Source organism: Nilaparvata lugens, chromosome 7, assembly GCF_014356525.2.
Source record: "Nilaparvata lugens isolate BPH chromosome 7, ASM1435652v1, whole genome shotgun sequence".
NCBI lineage: Eukaryota > Metazoa > Arthropoda > Insecta > Hemiptera > Delphacidae > Nilaparvata > Nilaparvata lugens.
Genome location: NC_052510.1, coordinates 54,364,939 through 54,392,227, shown reverse-complemented (window position 1 = coordinate 54,392,227; position 27,289 = coordinate 54,364,939). Strand labels below are relative to the sequence as shown.

At 32.2% G+C, this 27,289-nt stretch overlaps 1 protein-coding gene across 1 annotated transcript; it reads left to right on the top strand.

Moving 5' to 3' along the window:
* Positions 1 to 25,678, top strand: LOC111051376 (SCY1-like protein 2). The gene is made up of 14 exons (XM_039433169.1): positions 1 to 129; positions 779 to 924; positions 1,310 to 1,514; positions 2,200 to 2,344; positions 2,774 to 2,923; positions 5,287 to 5,505; positions 7,614 to 7,730; positions 10,313 to 10,455; positions 12,188 to 12,347; positions 14,258 to 14,494; positions 16,087 to 16,219; positions 17,512 to 17,731; positions 20,607 to 20,843; positions 23,950 to 25,678. The coding sequence occupies exons 2-14, from the start codon at positions 798 to 800 to the stop codon at positions 24,500 to 24,502; spliced, it is 2,646 nt and encodes an 881-aa protein (XP_039289103.1). The 5' UTR covers positions 1 to 129; positions 779 to 797; the 3' UTR covers positions 24,503 to 25,678.
* Positions 25,679 to 27,289: the final 1,611 nt, after the last annotated feature.

Genomic DNA, 27,289 nt, shown 5'->3' with positions numbered 1-27,289 from the left:
ACAGACAGCCTTGAAAATTCTTCTTTCCTTCCCACTGTACAGTCTATAATCGATTATGATTGTCAAAAATTTGTTTTTATTTTAAATTTCTTCAAAAAAACTTATTTTAGTGCCTAATTTTTAACTCAGGTAAGAGCTAATATTATCTTATTCATTTAGAATTATATGATTCACAACCTTATAGTCAATCTACTTCTCAATTTGTCACAACTCTTGTAATAGACCAAGGCAAGTAAGGTTATCTGTCTTTAGGATTTAAAATAAATTGATGAATAAAATTAATTTTTATTCTAAATTACAATTATACTTGCTGTTTCAGCGTGTATTTTACTTTCAGTAGTGCGAAATAAGTTCCTAATTATTATATTGCTCAAATATTTTAGTCAAACCTATAACTGGCTAACTTTATTCACGTAACAGATCAATTTACCTTATGATTAAGTTTATAGAATATATCAAATCTATTTTTCAGCATATTTAACTAAACCATTCAAATTATATTTCACAAGTTTTGTACAATGCATATCTATAAGCTAAAATTAGCTTATTTTAACTTGTATTCCTTTATAATACTTGTGTATAATTTTCTGTGACAGCATACTGTAGCTAAAGTATCAAATATTGGAATACTTATAATCTAGCATCAACTAAAATTAAATTTACTTGGATGCCCTCTGTGCCATATTTTCTACCTTCGCTTTGTTTATAATATAAAATAGGCATCACATATTATCTCCTGTTATTAATATATCCTTATAATTTGATTTTTTTGTTCTAGTAAATAAATCGTAAAGCAGATGGACGTACTGAATAAATTTTGCTCTACTGTGTCAAGTACAGTTTCACAACTGTCTAATGCTCTGCCTGGTAATCCAGTTACCAGAGAGTATGAAGCAACCAATCATATTGCCAGTGCTGGAACAGGTAAATAATTTATTTTAATAATAATATTGTAAACTATTATCACCTATTATTTCCTCTTACACTAAAAACAAATTACAATCAGTTCTGTTTGCAGTTGAAGTGCAGTGAATTGAATTACTACCTTTTCAAATCTTTACAATTCGTTTTAAATAGTCTTTTATTAGGCCAATCATAATCAAGAGTTTCAAATATTAATAACATTTAAACAATTTATTATTGGTTATTGCTTGGTTATTAAATTATCACAAATAAAAACTTTTCGTGAAATGTTGATGCTTTATTCTAGAGCATAATCCTAAATTCTAAAATGTGGCTCTCCATTTTTTCTGTTAGTACTATTGTCTCACACTGTGCCCTATACTATAATTTGTTTTGTTCGTTTTAGGACTTTTGTGGAAGGTGTACAGCGGCTACAAGAAGTCCACTCGTCAAGAAGCGGCCATTTTTGTGTTTGAAAAACGCCAAGTGGAACGATGGTCGAAGCCTGACCGAGACCTTCTGCTGGATACTCTGAGGAGAGGTGTAGCTCAGCTGACTCGACTGCGGCATCCCAGGGTTCTCACCGTTCATCACCAGCTAGAGGAATCTAGGTAATCTGCTATTTAATCTTAATAAGAGTATTCATCCTTTCATCCAATATTACAGATTTCTTATAAAAACTTTTGGTAAAGGAACAATAGACACAGACAAAGCTCTTTTTTGAATATTGATATGTAGGTCTATAATGGTTCAAAATTTAGGCTAGGTGCACAACAGTTAGTCAAGACAAGACAAGACATGATTAGACACGTTTAGTCACAATACTCTACATTGTTGTTTATGACGCAACTCACACTGATTAGTCATTGCAATTAGACATGTCTTCATAAGCAACTATGTGAAGTATTGTTACTGCACGTGTCTGATCATGTCTTGTCTTGTCTTGACTAACTGGTGTGCGCCTATAGCCTTATAAAACAATATTCAACCTATCAAACAATACCATAGTAGAGATGGAATGGTTAAAATAGACTTTATTTGTACAGAGAATACAGTACTGTAATACTCAACGAAACTGCTACATTCCTTAATTTTTCCTCCTTCTACATACATTACGTGTTTACTGGATAGATGGCGTAAAAATTCAGAAATTTAAGAATAAGAATCATTGAAACATCCCAATAGTAACTTATTTTTTCTGAATGAGAATTCAATTCTTTTGCTTTGTTGAAAACCATACATAAATAAAGTTTTATCTTCAAAATTTATAGCATGCGCTTATTTTTACGATTTCAGGGATAGTTTAGCGTTTGCAACTGAACCAGTATTTGCTAGTCTCGCCAATGTTCTTGGAAAAACTGAAAATATGCCTTCGCCCGTCAATCCACAAATCAAGAATTATAAATTATTTGAAGTTGAAATAAAATATGGTCTTTTACAGGTGAGTACAACCACTCTATTAATTAATTTTCTGCATGTTTTTTGTTTATTGTATGTTTTATGACTACTCTGTGATTTGTATTGACTATTAACGTTGCTTATAACTTGATTGTTCCATGGTAATAAAATGTTATTTATTTTATTCAATTTGAAATATATTATTTTGCTTATTGTTTATTCTCCACTTGAAACTTGAGCGGATGCAAGTAAATTACGTGGAAAATTACTTCACTCAATGAAAACTTACTAAAAAAAGTACAAAATCATTGTGAAACTTTTATATTTGCAGTTCATATGTTAACAGTAAATCTTATTTATCAAAATGTAAATTTTTCGCCTTAGCAAAAAATGATGAAAACTTCTTTCCATTTAAAAATAATTCTCAGTATTTTGTAAAGGTAACTGATATTTGTTTGTATACTCTTTACAGCTAGGAGAAGGTCTGGCGTTTCTACACAATGATGCCAAAATTCTACATCACAATATCTGTCCTGAAAGTATAGTCATCAACCAGCAAGGAGCTTGGAAAATATTTGGATTCGACTTTTGTGTCTTGAATACTAGTCCCGCCGATAGAACGGTCAGTATACTACCCAATAAATTATTTTGATCGTTTGGATTGATAAATATTTTTTTATAGTCCAATACAGTATATTAGATAACATTATTTTTGGGATCGGTTTGACTCAGTGGTCGCGCTGATAAGCTATCGCTTAGCTAAGTTGAGAGTCATGAGCCTGCTACTGCCGTTGGAAGGGTGACCACTCGGGCCAACTCCTCTGAATATGATTCATGAGCTGTTAAATCGCTTCTCGGTGGTTCGAAACCCATCTAAAACTGTAGTTCCATTCATCTCTCATCATCACCCGCCTCATTACCCACGCACAAGCTCATGTGGGCATCACCCTTAGCAAAAAATAACAGGTGAATAATGATCAAATGATTTTTTATGACACTCTTACTCCTTCATAATTGAAGTCTATCATGTCTTAGCTTGGTTTCAGTAGGTCACCATTATCCATCACAGTTACGAATTACTATTATCATGTAAGACGATAACACTTTCAAGCTTGAAAGTGTCATAAGATTGAATGATTTTTGCGATTGTATTGAACTGCATTTACAATAGATGTGAGTTGCTATTATGCTATTAATAGCAAAGTTGATAAAAGGATGATAACCACAAAGTAGAAGATTACTTCTTTTCTGTGTGATAACTCAGTTGATAAAAAGGATATTTGAATAAAGTTTCTTCATATGGTATTGTCTATCCTATATCATCCAATTGTTCAATAATCAATTATGAAAATTCATTATTCAACCATTGAAAAACATATTTCCTTGGCGAATGAAATATTCATTGTTAATTTTAAACAAGAATGAACAGTTAATATTCATCTGAAATAGAAAGAAAAAGAAAAATCTTAGTACCCTTTTTGAAATATTTAATCACAACATGTTTCGGACATTGATGCCATTTTCAAGTCTTGAAAATGGCATCAATGTCCGAAACATGTTGTGATTAAATATTTCAAAAAGGGTACTAAGATTTTTCTTTTTCTTTCTATTTCTATAAAAGTAGCCCTATACAGAAAAGAGATAAATATTCATCTGATATACCGGTATCAGCCATCCTATATAGAAGGCAGTGGCAAGGAATAGACTTGGCAATGTTTTTCTCCTATTTTTATTCTCTGGCATTATAACGTGGGTCTCACGTTAGAGTGTTTTTCTCTCTCAGAGGATAAACGCTACATTCAGGAATGAAAAGTTGAACTTTAGTTCCAAGGTGCACCTATTTGATTTGATTGGAGCCTAAAATCACTATTCGCAAATCATCAATACCAATGATCTCCCCTAGCTCTAAAGTTTTTTCTATATCAGGGGACGAACGTTCTCTGACAAAAGCTGTGAGTCTTTAGATGTACATACTCCTATTTTGGATTAGATTGCAGCCTAAAATCACTATTCGCAAATCATCAATGCCAATGATCTCCCCTATAGTGAGGTCCATGTTATAATGGCAGTGGAGAAAGATAGGAGAACAAAGTTGCAAATCCTCAGTCTTGTCAATGCCTTCTATAGACGGTAGCTGATACACATTTATTAATGTAATACTAACTGTTTATTCTCTTTTGAAACAATCAATTATATTTTAATAAGCAAGAAATTATATTTTTCAATAATTTCATAATGAGTTTTCATAATTAAGATGAAATATTTTGTTAATTAACTAATAATTCTACATTGTTAAAAGGCGATCTGGCAACAGAGCAAAGCGAGAAAGAGATAGCGCTATCCGTTTTGTTGAATGATAGACTAGGATAGCAATATCATTGCTTTTTGTGTAGTTGAGAAGTTGATATTGTGGAAATTATTCATATTGAATGAAAAAGACTAAGAAATTGTCAAAAACCACAGATTTATTGATACTTAGAAAGACCGGTTTCGGTTATTACACCGAAAACACGGTTATTCAGTTATTACTCTGATAATCCTGGTTTATCAGAGATTGACAATGCTGTAATAACCGAAACCGGTCTTTCTAAGTATCAATAAATCTGTGGTTTTTGATAATTTCTTAGTCTTTTTCATTCAATGCCATTGCTAATCAAACACTGCCATTATATAGTGGACCTCACTATACTAAAGTTTTCTCTCTCTCAGTGCCTCAGAGGACAAACGTAGCCTTCAGGGAGAAAACGTTACACTTATGAACAAATACCTATTTTTTGTAATGAAGTATCTCAATACGGCAACTTGAATTGTTAATTGATGAAGAACTATTTTCTTTGATAAAGTATCTCAACAGGGCTACTTGAATTGTTGAATAAGTAATCTCATTGTACCCTTTTTTCAAAACATTTTTATATAATCACTTATATAAAAAACACAACCACTATTTCTTTATTAAATACCCATTTTTTTTATTTGATTGGGCAGCCTAGCTACCCGTCGGTGGAGTACCGCGAGGACCTTCACTGGGAGGCGCAGCCGGCGCTGGACTACTTGGCGCCCGAGTGTGGGCTAGCGGCGCATGCGCAGACGGCTCTCAGCGACATGTACTCGCTTGGCGCACTCATCTGCGCACTGCACAATAACGGGCGGCCGCTGCTCGTCTCCAACAACGACTTCTACACATACAAGAAGAATGTCATGGATGTGAGTTGCCCAATCCTACAATAGATAGCTGGATAGACATGGCTTTAATCTTTTATCAATTCTCAATCCACTTTCAAAAGTATTGAAAATCGTTTTTGAAGTAAATAATAATAGATGAATGTTGAATAAACGTTTTTCGGATGAACACGTTAAGCCGTCGGTACCGGCTGCCTAATACTAGTCGTTAGGTGAGAGGCCCTGAAATTGATCAGATGCGATCTGAAAACTCTGACACCAGACCTGAGCCAGCCAGGTTCACTCGATATTAATAGAAATGAAAATAAAAATCGGAGTACCCTATTAAATTATTTTGTCACGACATGTTTGGGCTACTAATGCCATTTTCAAGTCTATTATTAATAGATATAATATCTTTTGAAATCTTTTCAAGTCTATTATTAATAGATATAATATATTTTGAAATAAGAACAAGCAATCGAATAAAATGTATAAATATAATATATAAAATAAAATGTAAACGATTTAGGCCTACTGCAGATAATAAGAAAATATGATTTTTATCGGAAACTAATCTACTCAACCATGGGAAATACATGTACCAGAGTAGATGTTGATAGCAGTAATAAATTTTGGGTGGTAATACAGTAATAAATTTTGACATTAATTAATGATTGAACTTTCAACAGACAAGGTTCAACTTTTTTTCAAAATGAATTGAAATGTGGACAGAAAATAGGGAGATGGATAGATTTTTGGATAATTCTTTTCCAGATTCCTGGATAATATTTTTTCAGTACTATTCATTTATTAGTACTACACAGATCATTTGAAATTATTGGAAGAGAAAAAACAGGTTACACCTAGCTCTTATATCCGGAACTTGTGTGAATCCTTAGACCAGTTATAGAATAGACACGGCCCATTGTATATTCATACTGAAAGTCGATGAAGCCAACATCTACTGCCAAATCCACCCATCTTGACGTCACAACAGTGACGTCACGCATCGTATAGAAATAATTACATTGTTGTTAAACATAGCTTGTTTTCCATAGCAGATTGTTAATGTAATTATTATTTATGAAAATGGTAATCTCCTGCGCAGCATATAATTGCACTGAAATTTTTAGGAAAAAAGTGGAATATCTTTTCATGCGTAAGTTGAAATTTATACACATAAATATTGTAAGTTGTAACTGTAATATTATCCTTGGTTATGATGTAAGTGAACTCATTGCAGCATGACTATTTTGTAGGCTACCGTACCTTATTATTTTCAAAACACTTTATAACTTTGAAGCCGATATCACATAACACAATATAACTTTACCGATATCGTTTTTGCCCGTAGCTAGAAATAACATAAAAACACCATGAATCTGAAATAGACACAATCTGAAAGTTTTCCATACAATGCGTGACGTCAAGATGGGTGGATTTGGCAGTAGATGTTGGCTTCAGAGGCTAGACTTCCCAGCGTGTCTATTCTATAACTGGTCTAAGTGTGAATCAGTCATTTGAGAAACAATTGGAGTTAAGTTTCTGTCAAATTTAGTTGGCAGTGGAACATAACTATATGAATAATTATAATTATCATCTATTCTCATTATATCATAAATGACATAAGTCAGAGCTTCCTTTGCCAGTTTTTAAGACTCTTTGAGAACGCATTCCGTATTGAAGCAGCACAAGTCTTCAAACGTTATTTCTCACTACAAAATGTAAAGTTTTGACTAATGCTGTTTTTCAAATGACTGATTCATATTGATGACATTCTGAAATAAGGTGAGTTTTTACTATCAACAATATACTATTCTTTATTATGATGCTAATTTGTTCAGTCTTTTTCCTTTATTTCTAAGAACGCCATTTTTAAGAAAAGTCTTGATGTTTTTATAATAATATTGTATATTAATTTAGAACGTGATCGAATTTTCACCTAAAATATCCTTCTTGTTTCTTATTCAGGCTTCTTTTCACATACTCACTTTCCTCTACAGGGCTCTACTAAAAATGTCACTTGAAAATGTCACTTGGCTGTAATGAGTTGAAACTAGTTGTGATTTAATAAAAATACTTTAATTTTTTCACGTGTTTACTCATGAAAATTGAATTCATGAATGAAATTGTTATTCATTCATTTTCAGTTGAAGTCATTGTCAAAAGCAAAGCTACAATGCGTAGTGGAGGGGTTACGAGATCTTACCTTGATGATGTTGAATTTCACACCCGAATTACGCCCTGATGAACATGAATTCATAAAGGTAAGTTTTATTATATATTATTAATTTATTCACATTTCCTAATACACAAATCAAATAATATGATCAGAAAAGGACCAACAGGCCTACCCCAAACCTGTTCCCTTTCCGAATTTTGATAGATATATACTTCATTGTCAACTCAAAAGCACTAAAGTTATTCTGTTATAAATTAATAGATGTTAATAGCAGAATATAGTTTTCATTTGCACAACGGTGCTGTTACTAAAACTATAATATTTCAAATTAATATTTATTTTACAGTTTTGAGTACTAAGTAGAAGAAATTTTGTTATCAATTCGGATTTTAATATCTCTAAATTCAAATTTAATTGTTTCAAGTGTTTGTGTTTTATTTCAATGTGGAAATTAGTGAAGAATTGGAAAGTCGCACATAACCTTTATTTGGACAATTTATTTTATGAAATTGGGATGAAAAGAAGTTTTGGCCTGTAGTCTGTTTCTTTGTCCTTAAGTTGATTGTAAATGATAAATAATAAAGAAATGGTAATAAATAAATAAATAATCAGATCATACCACATAGTGACTCAGTTGCTGGCTGCAGTTTTAAGTTGGCAGTACTATTCTCAATGTAAGGTTGCATCATCATCTGCCGATGTATTGATGTATTTTTATTAGTTTTTAATTAAATTTTTGACATTGATTTATTTATGTTGTATTATATTTGGGTAAACATCTTCTTCTTCTTCTTCTTTGGCTGTGCCTTATCCCATTTAAATGGGGTCGGCATTCCTTTCTCTTAGTCTGCCTCTCCACAAAGCCCTATCCAATGCTTCCTCTCTCCTGCAACCACTCTCCCGCAAGTCAGCCGCTATTCTATCTCCCCACCTCATCCTAGGTCTACCTCGTCCTCTCACACCATCCAAAACCAAATCCTGCACTCTTCGTCCAACATAATCCTCATCCCGTCGCTGCACATGCCCAAACCACCTCATCATTGTCTCCTGCATTTTCTTTCCCAGAGGTCCAACTTTTACAGTGCCTCTGATCAATTCATTTCTTATTTTATCTCTTCTTGTAACCCCACACATCCATCTTAACATTCTTATCTCAGTCACTTCCATCTTTCGATATTTGGGTAAACACCATGTTATAATAATTATTCCTCGATATTAAACTCAAAATACTCATTAATTCCAAACTCATTATTCCTCAAAATCAACTCACCGTAACAGACTTACAGAAAACCATCTACAAGATTTGCTTAAGATGGCCACTACCTTGACAAGAATTGATTTTGAAAACTTGTGAACGATTGTGCCTGCCCTCAGTGTTCTCACTAGTGGTTTTTCCAGTAAAATATTGTTGATTTTGTTCTGCTAAACTCTTGTATAATTAGTATATATTATTTTAACATTACATTATGTTGAAATATTGTTGATTTTGTTCTGCCAAACTCTTGTATAACTAGTATATATTATTTTAACATTAAATTATGTTCAATATCCATAGCATTTTCTTATACATTAATTGATATACCCTAAATTTCCTTCAAGTTCTTTTGCGGCCCCTGCTTTCAGCGAAAGTATGGAAGTGGCCCTTCGGGCAAAAGAAGTTGGCCATCCCTGTTATAATAAATAGAACAGAGTCGAGCAGTCCTCAGTTCAAGATGATTTTGTTAGCAATAACGGTCCATCATATATAAAATAAATTATGAGCGATGATCGATAATTGATTAGTAACCCATGATGGAATGGCAATGACAATGTTTAAAAGTAAACCTTTTCTCTGTACTCTCTTGCAATAAATAATAATAATTAGCTACGTTTGTACTGTTGTATAAATTTGAATTTGAACCGTTTTTGGCTGTGGTACTTTTCTGTAAGTTGTGTAATTCTGAATTAAATTTTTATTTATTTATTCATAATTTTTACAAAGTAGCACTGATTGGGAGAGAATATATACCTCAACATCCCCGTTATTTATACCTAAGGATATTTCTTGTACTATTTCTCTCCCAAATTTAGATAACATTTTAAAAGTCCGAAATAGGGTTATGGTTTCACTTTTCTAAAATTTAGTCCATTCTTACTAAAAAAAACAACGAAAACTGAGAAGAATTTTAAATTTTGACGGTTGAAAACAGAATAAAAAAACAAAAATATCACACTCAAATCACCATTAATTGGAACATTTTTGCGTAATTTGACAAAATTTAGAGCCAGAAAAAACACAGCTCACTATTCAGAATAAATAAATAAATTATTTGATTTGTGTGATTCGGTATCTGAGTGAACCTCATACTATACGATACACTAGTTAATTATAATATACTAATATAATAATAACGCCTTTATTGATTGCAATAGAAATACAGAAATGCATGAAATATAGATAACAATAAAATATAATAAGAATCACTATTTATTCAGATATCGTAGAGAATGAATTCAAATATTTCAAGTTTTTTGAGCGTTGGCATTGCCTTTTGAATTTGGGAGTTCTACAATCTTGACTATTCTGATTATAAATTGATCTCATTGACCTACTAGGCTACTACCGGCTTCTCTGCCATTTAAACATCAATCAATTCAATTATTCAATAATGTTTTTTCTCCTTACAGACCGAATTCTTTGAAGACGTTGGTGTGAAAACGCTGAATTACCTGGACTCTCTGTTCCAATGGGATAATCTGCAAAAGTCCCAGTTCTATAAGGGACTTCCACAGATCATTGATAAACTGCCTCAACGTGTGTGCCTGTACAGGTAAATGCTATTAAAATTCTCCAATTAAGGTTATTCATTGCTCTAAATCTAGTACAACAATATTCAAGGACAGAAAGTTGTGATTAGAAGTGAAAAAAATAAAAGTATTTTTACCTTATTTTTTACTGTTATTCGTCTAAATTTGGGAGAGGAATCTTGAATGGTTTGCCTGGTATTCCTCTCCCATTTATTAGTTCATTCATCTAATGATTAGTGTTTAATGCACAAATGAATTAATAATAAATTGATTTCTCGTTCAGAATTTCATGAAAATTTATTATCACTTCAAAATGCCCTACTAAGATCGTTTAGGCTAAGTTAATTGGGTTTCAGTGATGAAAATCTTATAACAGAATCAACGTTGAAGTCTCAAATTTTGGTTTAGTGATTGAAAATTATTTATCAAATTTGTTATGGTAGATTTATCTGATGTTTTCATCATTTAAGGCTGTGCAAAGGCTAAAAATAAACTTTTTTCTTGTGATATTTTTCAAAGTTTTTTGATTTGTATATCATCAAGCTATCAAAATGAAAGAGTTTTCTCAGGAAAACATTTTTTTCTGATCATTACTTTTTGAGATATGAGCGCCTGAAGTTTAAATTTTTGGGACAGAACATTCCGAATTCGGTAAGAGATAAATCCATGAGATTCAGAGGATAGATTCTTTATGGTATTGTTGCTCTAGTATAAAAAAAATCAGAAAATATCAATTTTTGAGAAAGTTATTTAATTTACCAAAAATGACCGAAAATAACTCAACTAAAAGCTAGTTTTGGTCATTTTTAGTAAATTAAATAACTTTCTCAGAAAATGACATTTTCATAAAATTTTTGTTCTATTAGATCAACAATACCATAAAGATTCTATCGTTAAAATCTCATGTTTTTATCTTTCACCAAACTTGAAATGTTCTGACACAAATATTTAAACTTTAGGCGCTCATATCTCAAAAAGTAATGATCGAAAAAAAATGTTTTCCTGAGAAAACTTTTCAATTTTGATAGTTTGATAGTCTACAAATCGAAAAACTTGAAAAAATATCACCATTAGAAAGTATATTTTTAGCCTTTGCACAGCGTTAAGGTTATTCATTGCTCTAAATCTAGTACAACAATATCCAAAGACAGAAAGGTGTGATGAGAAGTGGAAAAAATAAAAGTAACTCTACCTTTGTATTTTACTATTAAATTTGGGAGCGGAATCTTGAATGGTTTTCCTGGTGTCCGTCTCCAATTTATTAGTTCATTCATCTAATGATTAGTGTTTAATGTACAAATTAATTAATAATAGATTAATTTTTCGTTCAGAATTTCTTGAATATTTATTATCGCTTCAAAATGCCCTACTAAGATAGTTTAGTTGGGTTTCAGTGTAGCAGTAGAGTAGCCAATAAAATTGAAAATCTAATGATAGAATCAACTTGAATTTTAGTTTTGTGATTGAAAATTATGTATCCAGTTTGTTATGGTAGATTTATCTGATTTTTTCATCATTTACTAGCAGGTAACCCGTGCTCCGCAAGGGCCCTATTGAAAACCTGACAAAATGAAATCTTGAAGAATTGAAAATAGACCTATAACCATCCTCGGTTAATTAAGAATCTATATGCAAAATTTCAAGTTAGTTAGTCCAGTAGTTCAGACGTGATGATGCTTCGTGAATTTTCTTTCCCGTAGGCTAAGCCAGTTCTTCCCTTAATTCTATTATAGATTAATGCTCTTTTCTTTTCAGAGTGATTCCATGTCTTGTAAAGGAATTCATCAATCCGACCATGGTTCCATTTGTTCTCCCAAATGTGCTGTCGATAGCCGAGAATTGTACCAAAGATGAATTCACTCAGCACATTCTCCCTCACTTGAAACCGATCATGAAGCTTCAGGAACCTATTCAGGTACTGTATACCACACCAAGCTTAATTCTGAAATATATAACATTAATTAGGAGTCCGATGGTAGCAAGCATTCAAAAGGCACACCAGTGTTTAATGTTAAGTCGGGCCTAGGCCACAAACTCAAGTTCTGTCGTAAATTTGTCAAACTCTTTAAATAAGGATGATATAAAATTAATTACGAAAATACCTGTGTTATTACACTTTACCGTGTGATAGCTTCTTTATGACGTTCATTGGAGATTACACAATTTAGTTGAGCACCGAAACATTGTATCTCAAGAAATAAAAATAGAAACTCGTTGTATCGGGTTATTCTTGAATACGAGGCTAGCTTTGCTTTAATTCTCATATAAGAGAACGTTCGATGACGTAGAAAGAAAACAATTTACAACGAACGATTAATTTAATCGTGTTTACAGTATTATCAAGTATTAGTATCTATTGCTCAAGAATTTATGCTGCAAGCTATAAGGTAAGGTTAAGTTGAAGCTATATTATTTGTGTAGAATTCACCGTTTGATGATTAGACATGTATGAACGATGTGTTGATATGGATTCAAAATTAAAGCTCTTTTAGCCTTTGATGACATTTAAAATACCGTTATTTATTTATTTATTTATACGTGGATACAATAACAAATCATATAAATATGATTGGGAAGGAACAACAGGCTTGGCCCAAAACTATTCCATTCCCAAATTTTGATTACATGTCCAAAAAATAGGTTATGTTTCTTCAGTAAGAAGTTCAAGCTCAACTTTAGTCCAAAAATAAATATGAGATGCAAATTTTAAATTTAGAAAAATTAAAACACCAAATTATAGTTAAATATTACACTTAATTATCACTGTACATTGTATTAATTGAGTTATTTCATGAATTTTGAAGCCAAAAATACACACAAATTCTCACTAAGAACAGCTGTTGATGATATATTGATATTGTTGTTGATATTCTAGAATATCATTTTTGTGTCTTCCAAATTTTGCATTTCAATGGCTAATTCTCTCTTCTGATCAATGTCACGATAAACCTGTGAATTTTATTCACCTAATGTTTTTGATCAAATTGAAATTATGTCCTTTATTTGGACAATTTATTTTTTGAAATTGGGATAAAAAGAATTTTTGGACTGTAGTCTGTTTCTTTGTCTTTAAGTTGATTGTAAATGATAAATGAATAAATTCAATGATAAATGATCTGCTGATGAACAGCATTATTGAGTCTCAATGTTTCAAAGCGTACATCAATAATCGCATTAAACCACGTTAAAACGTCGGTCACAGCTGCCGAAACACAGTCATTAGGTCATGTCAGAGGCCCTAAAATTTGTCTGGTGCGACCTGAAAACTCTGACACCAGATCTGAGCCTGCCAGGCTACTCGATAGTATTATTATTATTTCATTCATAAACACGCTTTTGCAGATATATTTTCAAAGAAGGGACACATTTATGCAACCTTCATTTCATCTTTATAATACTGTTTGACTATTTTATGGACTTACGCACAATACGTGCAGTGACAAGGAGGACAGATTTGCATTCTCTTCAGCACCTCGTCTACCAAGTCAATACTTAGACAGGTTTCCACAACCGACTTGAGTATCAGGCCATTGACTTTTATTACAATTGGAAGTATTCTCACTGTATTCAGCCCATACATTTCCTTCAGCTCAAATGATAGCTCCTGGTATTTTCTGAGTTTCTCTTATTATTATTATTATTATCATTATTATTAACATCATCACATTATGATAATCACTTAATTTTTGTGTAATACAGGAAAATGATGTTCATATTGGAGAGTTTTTCTTCCATTGACACGTCTTTTACAGTCTAATCTAAACATTTATAGCTCTATCGATATCTTGCATATTTAAAACTTCATCTCCTTTGAACATTTGACAGGTATTGCTGATATTCATGCAAAAGATGGATTTCCTGTTGAAACTGACGCCATGCGAGGATGCAAAGACGGATGTCCTGCCGATGTTCTACCGAGCTCTGGAGTCGGATGCCCAGCAAATCCAAGAGTTGTGCCTCACTGTGCTGCCCAACTTCGCCACGCTCATCGAGTACCCCGCCATGAAGAATGCACTCCTTCCCCGCATCAAGCGACTCTGCATTTCCACTTCTTACATATCGGTGAGTGACAAATGAATAGTCTAATATCACAATACAGTACAAAGGAATTTGTGAAAAATGGTGTCAAAAGTGTTTCTAGTTTGAGTTTCTTTTCACGTTTTAAAATTTTCAATTATTATAATACAGTATTTTTCAGTTATTAGTGATGATTTAGTGAAGTATTCTTATTTAATTTGGTTTTCAACTTTCCTAAATTCTAAATTCCTAGTTTATACATATTTTGGACTCAAAATTGGACAAAAATCGTGAAGTGTTAACATAACCTTGATGCTCATCATATGAAGCATAATTTATATTTTGCTGGAGGATTTACCACTATTTCAATTGTGAATGTCCACTGTCTTCAAGAGTATGTTCGTTTAATAATTTAATTAATTCACTGATTAATATTATAATCTTCGAATTCTCATATAACAACACTATCATCACTTCAGCATACTTCCAGAAATTTCTTATATAGTACAACCATTTTATGTGCCAAGGAAGAAAATATAAGTAGCTTTGAATAGAATTGATTTGAAATATTTTTGCATGAATATTTTACTGTTAAGTTATACAGTACGAATAATTATTATCACCTTTCTAGGCATTATACAGAATGGGTGAAAAGTCCGAAAACGGCTTAATATCTCATACACAAGATTTGAGATATCGATATGCGACTTTCGCCATTCATTTTCTCTTCAAATTCCGTATCGAAATCATGTATCGTATGACCACCTTTCTATTTAAAAAAAAGTTCCATTCAAAATGGCGGATCAGATTTTTTAAAGTGATAGTAAAGTAGCTTTTTTCAATTTGAGTAGGATCCCCAATCACACCCACCGTCAAATTACCTTTGTGTATGAAATATTAAGCCGTTCTCGGACTTTTCACCCACTCTGTATAATTATAGGCATTATATAAAATTTAATCTTGCACTCTAAACTTACCGATACAGATGAGGATATCCAGAGATAACTAGTTTTTATTGCTGATGATGCCCACATGAGATTTTAGCTTGTCCATGGGTGCTTGTGCAATGAAAAGTGCGCTGTTGAATTGATGAGATGATCAAACGTCCATGCCATCGACGGGATTCAAACCCACGAACCAGGCGATGCTAGCAGACCGAAGTGTATAACGCTCCTTACTACTAGACCAACCCGGCCGGTTTATCTAGGATCTTTTTTTTTGCAAAAGATCGTTTTAACCTTTTATCAAAAGTTTTATATAGAAATAGTACAGTCTCAGCCTAGTTTTTCCTTCAATGTCATAATTATATTATGATTGTAGTATTTTGTAGAATAAATGAAATAAATAATTGAATGAAAAAGACTAAGAAATTGTCAAAAAACCACAGATTTATTGATACTTAGAAAGACCGGTTTCGGTTATTACACAATTGTCAATCTCTGATGAACAGAGTTTTTGAAGTATCAATAAATCTGTGGTTCTTTGACAATTTCTTAGTCTTTTTCATTCAATATAAATAATTACCACAATATCAACTTCTCAACTACACAAAAATTGAAATAAATGAATTTCTTGTTATGTCATCACATTGTGTAACCTGTAAATAACATCTTGCCATAATGATAATTATATTACAGGTCCGAGTAAACTGCCTGGTGTGCATAGGCAAATTACTGGAGCACCTTGACAAGTGGTTGGTGCTGGATGAAATCCTACCATTTCTGCCTCAAATTCCATCCAGGGAGCCGGCTGTTCTCATGGGTATTTTGGGTACGTCATATTTATCAAATTTCCTTATTATATCATTATTTTTGTAAAATCTTCATCACAAGGCTCAGTCTAGTTTTTCCTTCAATGTCATAATTAAATTATGATTGTATTATTTTGATGTTGGCTATTCTCTGTTTCAACTGAGCTAAAGGACATAGGAGTGATGATTGGCATAAAACGTTCAGCATAATCAAAATCTTTATTGCCGAAAACATTGAACAATGTTATAACAACGTCAGTAGCTGAAAATGTTTTACCCATTTATTATTTCATTTCATTTCATTTATTAGAGCAAAAAATACAATAGTCGGAAAAGATAAAACAGGCTATTGCCCAAAACTTCTTCAATTTCCTAATTTTGTTCGTCCAAATATTATGTAGGTAATTTCCATTATGAGCAATCTTATGCAGTCAATCTTCAATCTTGTGAATGGAGTTGATATACGTTGGCTATCCAGAAAGTAGATTACGTTTTCGTTTGTGTCTGCTAGGGACGGGGCTAGCGCGGTCATCTTGGGGTCAGAGCGTTGCGCAGCTTAGCTGGCATCTAGTCGTGCTAGTGTAAAGTTCGTGCTGTGCTCTGTTAAAATACTGTGCCGGTTTGAAATGTCTGCGATGATTGAAAATCCCGGGAGCTTCGTGCAGTAATGACTGGAAAAATCTGTAAACCGATAGAAATCTATTGGCAGCTTTGTGAAGTGTATGGGGACAACATTATCACTGAAGGTGGTGTCAGTGGATCATGAAATTAAAAAATGGCCGAACCAATGTTCACGAAAAAGATCGAAGTGGGAGACCCAGCATAGTGACTACTAAACTTGTTGAAAAATTCGATGCTAGAGCCCGTGAAAATAGAAAGGTCACAATAGTCAAGATAAGGTCAAAACAGCGGAAATTTCTTTGAGTTTACCACAAATTTCGCGAAGTTTGTTGCACGAAATCATCAGCGTTTTGATGATGACACACAGCTGCAAGAAGAGGTACCGTAACGAATTGGTTGAAGGCGCAGGCGGCCTGAATTTTTCGACAAAGGAATTTCCAAGCTCATACATCGCTATGATAAATGTCTTAATTTGAATGGTGACTATGTAGAAAAGTAGTATTTGAGTGTGGATTTCATCTGTATATAATAAAATTTGTTTCCTATACTTTGTTTACTTTTTATTCCAAAACGGAATCTACTTTCTGGATAGCCCTGGTATTTAATCTCGACCGAATGACCTTATACTTAAATAGTGTCTTTACTATACGTATTACGTGTTGTATTCATATACGTTTTTTTCGTTTTACAGGCATCTACAAACTTGTTCTGACGCATAAAAAGTTTACAATTTCAAAAGAGGTGATGGCCACCAAGATTCTGCCTTTCCTGATGCCTTTGAGCATTGAGAATGCGCTCACTCTGAACCAATTCAATGCGCTGATAGCTGTCATCAAGGAAATGGTGAATCGAGTCGAGAATGAGCACAGAGTCAAGCTTGAGCAGCTCAACTCCATCCAGAATGAACAGTCGTGAGTATTGTTTTCCATCCAGTTTGCAGTTTCTCAAGGTTGAGCCTATTTGTTTATTTACTCATTCACAAATACACGTAATTTTAACAGAGAATCAACAGGATCACCCCAAAACTGATTCGCTTTCGAATTTCATCCGGTTAACTAGTAATGTGTTATAATCACTATAATTTTAAATCAACTTATGATTTAAATTCGTCGTAACTTAAGAAGTAGGGAAATTTTATTACCAATGTTCTGCAAATCCACTAGATTGATTTATTGAACAAGAAATATTTTACCATGATCATATTAGTGGATCATTGAATAAGTCAGTTATTCTTTAATTAAATAAAAGCACACATATGTTGTCAAATTCTACACAGTTTTATTTGGTACACGACCATGGTTTCGTGACCACACCGGTCACATTTTCAAGCTGACCAAGGTCCTGTACCATAAAACTGTGTAGAATTTGACAATATATGTGTGTTTTTATTAATAGAGTTGTGTTTTTTCTGGCTCTAAATTTTGTAAAATGACTCAAAAATTCTCCAATTAATGGTGATTTGAGTGTGATATTTTTGTTTTTTTATTCTGTTTTCAACCGGCAAAATTTAAAATCTTAGTTTTCGTTGTTTTTGAGTGAAAATTGACTAAATTTCAGTAAAGTGAAATCATAACCCTATTTTGGACTTTTAAAGTGTTATCTAAATTTGGGAAAGAAATAGTACAAGGAGTATCCTTAGTTTTTCTCTCCAAATCAGTGCTTCTCTATAAAAAATATAAATAAATAAATAAATTTCATTTATGAACGGTTCTACAACATTGACAGTGACTCAGTCGAACAGTTATTCTTTTCAAATAAAATAATTTCAAATACCCTAGTAGAGACTACAACAATCTGGCAATAATATTCCATTATTTTTTTAGCATAAATATATTATTTTTCTTGAATACAAGAATCCAATAATTTTGAAATCTTGTAAAATTGATACCTTCAAAAGGAAATCGATAGTTGAATTGATTCATTAACGAAGAAAGATCATTCTAACATTTTGAAATCTTGCAAGAGATAATGGACAAATAATCAAGATCATGTTATCATGCGGCATCCATTCATTTCATGTGATTTTTTAATGTGTGCTAGTCAGCATAAATTACAATTACTATCATTACTTACATTACTATCAAAACACTTCATTCACATGGGCTACTTTTTAAATTAATAAAACAATATAAAAAATCTTGAAGCACCCTTTATTTTAAAGTTTTTTTTTAAATAAAGGGTGCTTCAAGATTTTTTATATTGTTTTATTACATTACTATCTCTTATAAAATTTATTTGATAATGTGTCGTCAACAACGATACAGTTCCTAGCTCGGTGAATACCTTTTGACCTATACTTTGATATATATTTACATAAATCACCATGAATATAGATCATGTATGAATAAATTTAGCTGTTGACAAGTATGCGTAGTTCGATCAGAGTTGACTTCTCATTTATATTGGGTTTTGAAAATTCATGCTTATTTATTATTGAATGAAAAAGACTAAGAAATTGTCAAAAAACCACTGATTTATTGATAAATCAGAGATTGACAATGGTGTAATAACCGAAACCGGTCTTTCTAATTATCAATAAATCAGTGGTTTTTTGACAATTTCTTAGTCTTTTTCATTCAATATGAATAATTACCACAATATCAACTTCTCAACTACACAAAAAGGCTTATTTATTAGTTTTGGGGGAACTCATTTATAATTTTTGATGAAACTCCAAGTCAAACTATCCTCTTACAAATGTCATATATTTCGAGGAAATTTTCAAAATTAAAACTCTCATTACAGTTTTGAAATGGATTCTATTGAAGATCAATTATATACTCATCTGTCTTAAAAACACAACACACACATGGACAACATTTTAACAAATTAATAAAAACAATATAAAAATCTTTCAGTACCCTTTATTTTTTAAAAACTTTAAAATAGCTGTTGAACTATTTTAAAGTTTTTAAAAAATAAAGAGTACTTCAAGACTTTTATATTGTTTTTATTAACTCATCTGTCATTATCGTAATCATCATCATCATCATCCTTCCCATCATGGTCGTGTGTTAAATGGTAGGATATTATTTTATATATTTTTCAGAGAATCGAAAATTATTTGTTGAAACACCGCCAGTATATGTAGTTGCATCACAATATTATATTATCGTTATTTAAATTGCATTCAATCGTTATTCTCATTAATTGGTTAAGTGGTAGAGTGGACAATATTGTCCAAACTTCGCCACCTCAACATAATAAAAAAGTCATTCATTCTAATTAATTTTCCTTACTTAGTAAAATTCGTTGGATAATTAGCAATACTGGCATTTAATGTAAATTAGCGTATAAGCTATATACTGTAACATACAGAAACATAGAACTCACCTATGCATAGGATATAGAAAAATATAATAACCTATACACAAGCGATGCAAGAATCAAGATCAGCAGAAAAAAACCTATGATAAAATGAGATATGCGAAAGAAGCTTAAGGTGCGTACAGATATACGCGCCGCGAACATGAGCAATAATTCACTTTTAATCAGCTGATGCCAAGCTTTTTATATCTGTATCTTACCGTTTCTGTAAGAATACAGATATAGTATGAGCAATTCACTTTTAATCAGCTGATGCCAAGCTTTTTATATCTGTATCTTACCGTCTCTGTAAAAATACAGATATAGTCAGCTGATTAAATGTGAATTGCTCATGTTCGCGGCGCGTATATCTGTACGCACCTTCAGGGCTGATGTGGTCATTATCATCAGCAAGAAATATAAGATAAATATCAATCAAAATATTATGTCAGCATGATAAAAATCTGATTGTTTTTCCAGGAGTATGGAGATTGGCGGTCAACCACAGCCTGCCTCCACCACTTCAGCGGTGTCAGCCAGCATCAAGTCAGACCTTGATGAGATGCTGAATCTCAGCTCGATACCCAGCACAGCTCCTGCTATTAGTAAACCAGTGGTGGCTCCTATGAACACAATAGTCAACAATCACACCAGCAGCAATGGAAATGGAATCGGTTTTGGGACGGTCGACTCCCTCACTATAAAGGATAAACAAAGGTAAGACCTCCTTGATAATTTTGATAATATTTATCATATTTACCATATCAATCACTTGGTGAAAAGAGAAAAGATGGAATTCAAAAGAGTACACAAGAAAAGGAATATGAATTGCAAGAGAATGACACTAATAATAACAAAAATGTCATAATAGATGGAAAATGATACAGAGTGTGTCATATGTATGGGAACCCTTCAATTAATTGGAGACTGTTGTAGATATAGGACTGTAACTTTCAGGATAAGTTATTGGAAAGTCAGCTGAGCTTTAGTGTTTACAAGTTTGTGTTTCTTGAATGGTTCTAAATTTTCTTAAATAACTCAATATTATTCGTAACAAGTGGTAATTGAGTGGAATTTTTCTAATTAATTTATTAATTCAAACCATCTAAATTCAAAATTTATAGTTTTAATGTTTATTTTGTACTAAAATTTCATAAAAATTGTACACGTAAAATTCTAACCTTATCTTGGACTTTGTCACTTATAAATTTGGAAGAAAAATAGCACAAACTTACCTTATTATTTCATCTTTCAATGTTATTACATTAGTGTCATTTGCATTGTAAATGAATAAATAAATAAAGGGTCAAATACTCTACCTTTTACGTACTACTGAATTCCACCCCTCAAAAGGGGGCGACTTAGAGTTGTAACTCGAATATTTTAAATGTAAACACCCATTGTGTAGTACATCATTTTAAAGGCCTTTTTAAAACTAGAAAGATGGCATCGATAAAAATGTTTTATGATAATTGTATCCAAAATGGCGGCTGATTAAACTTTATCAATTATTTCTTTAAAAACTCAAACTTCAATCAGCCGCCATTTTGGATAAAAGTATCATAGAACATTTTTATTGATAACATCTTTCTTGTTCTAGGAAGGTACCACACAGGAACATACCACCTTATGTACCACACAAGGGGTGTCAACATTCAAAATTTTTGAGTTACAACCCTTCATTTCCTTGAAAACTAAAACTCCAATCAGCCGCCATTCTGGATACAAGTGTCATAGAACATTTTAATTGATGTTATATTTCTTGTTTTAAAAAGGTCTTTAAAATGATGTACCACACAATGGGTGTTTACATTCAAAATATTCGAGTTAACAACCCATAAGTCACCAATTTATGAGGGGTTGAAATTTACTTGTACGTCAAAAGGTAGAGTATTTTGACCAATAACCTATCCTGAAAGTCACAGTATTATCTACAACAGTCTCCAATTTATTGAAGGGTTCCCATACATATGACTCAATCTGTATATAAGTATACAAACAAATAAATATACATAAACATACTTCCACTTAGTATCATAATTTACTTGGAATTTATTGGTTTGAACATTATTTATTCTCACTATAACTTTCCTGGTTAGAATGGGCTTTTTTGGTGGCTCGTAACCCACCCAAAGCTTGTAGGTTCACTCATCTCTCGCTATTATCCTTCTACTACATGTAGGATTCAGGGTTCACCCTCATCAAAAAAAGAATACTGATCTCAGAAAATAATGATTTCGATGAGTTACTACATACAATTATTTATTCCAATATGAATTGAATTTTCCTTTTTCCTGAGATCCAAGACCTTTCAAACACTCATAAATTTTATGTCAAACATTCAAGGAAAATTATGAATTTTATGGATCCTTCTAGACCACCAGAATTTTATCAACATCTCTTTCACATCACTCGAGAAGTTTCATCAGAATATTCATTCTTCACATCCACTATAGTGAGGTCCACGTTATAATGGCAGTGGAGAAAGATAGGAGAAAAACGTTGCCAATAATCTGTCTTGTCAATGCCTCCTATAGACGGTAGCTGACACGACTGGTGGACGGTAGGAAATTGATGAATTTTTCACTTTTCACCCAATTTTGTGAACAAACCGAATGATGTAATATTAACTGTTCATTCTCATTTAAAATAATCAATTATATTTTATCAAGCAAGAAATTATATTTTTCAATAATTTCATATTGAATTTTCATAATTAAAATGAAATATTTTGTTAATCAATTACTAATTCTACATTGTTAAAAGACGATCTGGCAACAGAGCAAAGCGAGAAAGAGTTAGCGCTATCCGCTTTTGTTGACTCATAGACAAGGATAGCAATACCATTGTCAATCAAACACTGCCATTATAACGTGGACCTCACTAAAGCAATTGAAGATATAGACATCTCACAAAAATTACCAAAATAGGGCCTACTTCGGATATAGTACCATATAATTGAATAGAAATCACATTGAGTTTTTTAAATGGAGTATGGCATTTTGCTTATGGTTAGGGGGGTTACTGTCTGACTGGTTTGCCTATATATTGAATAAATGAATTAACTTTTTTCCTCCTCAAATTACATATTACATAATTAATGTAATAACGATGTACTTGCATATTATGTGGATGAATTTTTATTATGTGGATATGATTATAAATTTTTGACAACTCCTATACTCTTATTAGAGTCTCTGGGAAGCTTTAAATTTAAAAACAAACAATCTTCAGTCGTCTTATTAAGTCGACTTATTAAGATTTAGTCTTAAAAATCATTCATGTAAATATTTGTATGATTATAACCATAATCAAGTGTTTGAAACTTGAAGTACAGGATTTCGAGTACAACTATTCTTATTGAATTAATTGGGTGACTACAATAATAGTAATGGCTTTCAACCAGAACCCTATTCTCATTGAAAAATAGTTAGAAAATAATCTACGTTAACAAGGTCAAGTTAAATAGCTCACTGATTAATAATGAATTGTATTTTTAAGGCATTGAAAACTCTTCAAACTGCTTTTTAGAACTTTTTGAAGAGTTATTGTTATGAACTCGACTTGGCATCATGTCAAGTTAAATAGCTCACTGATTAATAATGAATTGTATTTTTAAGGCATTGAAAACTCTTCAAACCAGTTGACTTCAAACTGCTTTTTAGAACTTTTTGAAGAGTTATTGTTATGAACTCGACTCAGCATTGTACTTGATATTGAATTTCTGCAACAAGAGTCTCGCGGTGACTGTTACTTTATTCTTTTGAAAAGTGTGCACTTTTGTTGGATTTCTCGATAAATGTTGGAATTTCTGGCATTTTAGACTGATCCAGGAGCAAGACGCAGTGCGTAGACTGAACAAGGAGCCATCCCTGAATCCTATGCCAGCCGCTTCCAAATCCCACACCCCGGCACCCAAGGATCTCACAGCATCCCTCATGGAAAACAACCTCTCCCAAATGTCACTATCCAAGAACGCACCTTCACAAATACAGTGGCAAACTGCGCCTCAAGGTATCACAACACCACAGTCGCAGTGGCCAGCTGTGATTGGATCACAACCTGTGATTGGATCACAACCTGTGATTGGATCACAGCCTGTGATTGGTCAGCCTGTGTTACCAACCAATCAACCAATGTGGCCTCAGAATCAGCCCGCCCTACAATGGAACCAGAATGGATTGAGTTCGACCCAAACATGGCAGCAAACAAACAATGGAACCAATTTATGGAGCAACCCCAGTAACTTGCAGAGTATGACTAGTAAAATGTCGATGCCGCCCTCACTCATTCCCGCAATGTCGCAACCCAATGCATTCCAATCGGCCGCTGCTAAGCAGCTATCCGCTTCTGAAATAAATGACTTGCTTAGCTAAAATTTGAAGGTCGTTGTAGATCAACGCATGTAGACAAATATTTTATTTATCTTGAGTAGCCTATTTATATTGTTTATTTCAACTTCGAGTAAGTTGGCTGGTCATTTTTGTGGCCCGGAACATATAGTAAAATATTGATGGTCCTCGAGGTTTATAGAAGAGGATTCTTTTAAATTGTTGGATTGTAATTTTTGTGGCCCGGAATATATAGTAAATATCCACCATGCTTCCCTTTCATGGTAATTTGGAACTGCCCTCAAGGGTCTTCCCACCAATAAATGCTTGTTCCTCATGTATTACATACTTCGGAGCCAAGTCAAAATTCGCTGTTCATCATTCAAAAAATTAGCAAGTCTTTTAATCGTATCGTACTTTGATTTTATTCAACTGGACAAATCGAAATTTGTGTCTACCCCTCAAGGGTCTTCCCACCAATAAATGCTTGTTCCTCATGTATTACATACTTCGGAACCAAGTCAACATTCGCTGTTCATCATTTAAAAAATTAGCAAGTCTTTTAATAGTATCGGACTTTGATTTTATTCAACTAGACAAATCGAAATTTGTGTCTAAAAAAAGAAGCGATGTCTGGAATTTGAATGAGAAGAGAGTAAACATTGTCTTTTTTCTTCAGCGCTACTTTTGAATATATATATAAAAATAGAAAAATCCAAGTACCCTTTTCAAAATTATTTAATCACAAAATTTATATTTTTATGTATAGAGAGTAAACATGTATTGTAAAATTTAAAATAGTTGATCGATGGCCATGCAAATAATTTGCATTAATAATATTTGGAGTGAAACTAATTAAAAAAATTGAAAGTTACATATAACCTAGCTACATTTGGACAGTTGTATAGAATGGAATTGGAACCGTTTGGGGCTTTAGCCTGTGCTACTTTTCTAGAATTTGTGTAATTCTGAATTATTGAATATAAAAATAAACACATACTATACTGCTTAGTTTTACGAGTATCAAATTGGTTATAACTTGTTACAAAATTCAATTACAAATAATTGTAAGAATGTAACCTTGAAATCAATTTTGTCTAAATTTCTATGGGAAATTGCTAAATTTATTAAATTTGCAATAAATTTGTTACATTACGAAAAATTTGCAATAAATTTACAGATGGAAAAGTGCTGGTATTTGTGTCAGGTAAATGCAATACTTGCTGGATTGCAGGTAAATCTATCACCAATCTATACTTATTTTTATAGACTATCAAAAATGGCCCTATGAAATATTTCTATTTGATAATGCAATTCATAAGTATTTATAAATGAAGAAAAGAAGAACCGTATGCAACATGGTTTAACAGTTAAAAGGTTTCTAAACCATCAATATATTTGACAATACATGTCAAATATATATTTTCACTTTTTGTGTAGTTGAGAATTTGATATTGTGGTAATTATTCATATTGAATGAAAAAGACTAAGAAATTGTCAAAAAACCACAGATTTATTGATACTTAGAAAGACCGGTTTTGGTTATTACACCATTGTCAATCTCTGATAAACAATGTAGTTTTAGTTTAGTTTTAGTTTTTTAATTTAGTTTTAGTTTATCAGAGATTGACAATGGTGTAATAACCGAAACCGGTCTTTCTAAGTATCAATAAATCTGTGGTTTTTTGACAATTTATTAGTCTTTTTCATTTAATAAAGATATATTTCTTGATTAGTTGAGGTTGTGTCAATCTAAAATTTTACAATACAATACTTGTACGACTTATATAATCTGAGTTACTTGTATAATCTGATGAATATTTAGAGTTAGGCATTTGGCACTTCTTTTTCACAAAAAATATTCAAATCCAAGACAAAACCTTATTCTCAAATAAGGATCTCGCACATTTTAGACATGAAAATTCATTGAGAGGTCAAAAGCCTGATCAAAATCAGGAAGAAGAAAAGTTCCAGACTTGTCTGTTTCTTATTTACTATTCTCCTAATTCGAGAATTAAAGTTATCTCTCCCCTATGATATAAAATCATTGTTGCCCATTGAAGCAATCCATTGATCGCCTATATTCTAGGTACTTTCCAAGATAAATTGGAATTAATAAATATTATCATATTTACACGTCAGTATTGTTGGTCTACTGTCAGGAAGATTATTATTTGCTTTGTAATATCACGTTATTGCTTTTCTCTCGGGCCGCGAAGCAGCTTCCAGTCTTTTCTTCCATGTCCTCATGACCTTGAATACATTTGAAGAAAATAATGAATGTTTTAAATTTTGTGGTTGATTCACCTTATCATTTTTAGTAAACAAAATAATAATTTTTATAGATCATGAGGCTTAGAATTATTATAATATAATTAAGTTGATTAAATAGATAATTTTTACTTTCAATAGAATTCAATTGAAGGAATTCATTCATTCCTCCGGTGGTTAACTAATATTTGAACCAATTCAATAAACAACTCATGCCCATAAAAATCGAATCTTAACCCATAAAAATCAAAACATCATCATTGTCGAGTTTTGGATCATAAATTCACGGATAAAAAAGCAGATATTTTATGTAGATACCTTATCTTTGTATTGTTTCAGCATATTTATTACTCATCCCCCAACAATTATCAATTTTTTAGTGATAATTATAAACTGCCTCATTCTAATAAGGTTGAAATTATCTTACAATGGCATTTAATGCCTACACAATATTATTCTATCAATGCAAAATTGCTATTTCATATTAAGATATTACAAATTGAATCTGGAATATAGCTAGTTAGTGTTTTGATTTTTAATAATTGATTAATCTATTGGAGT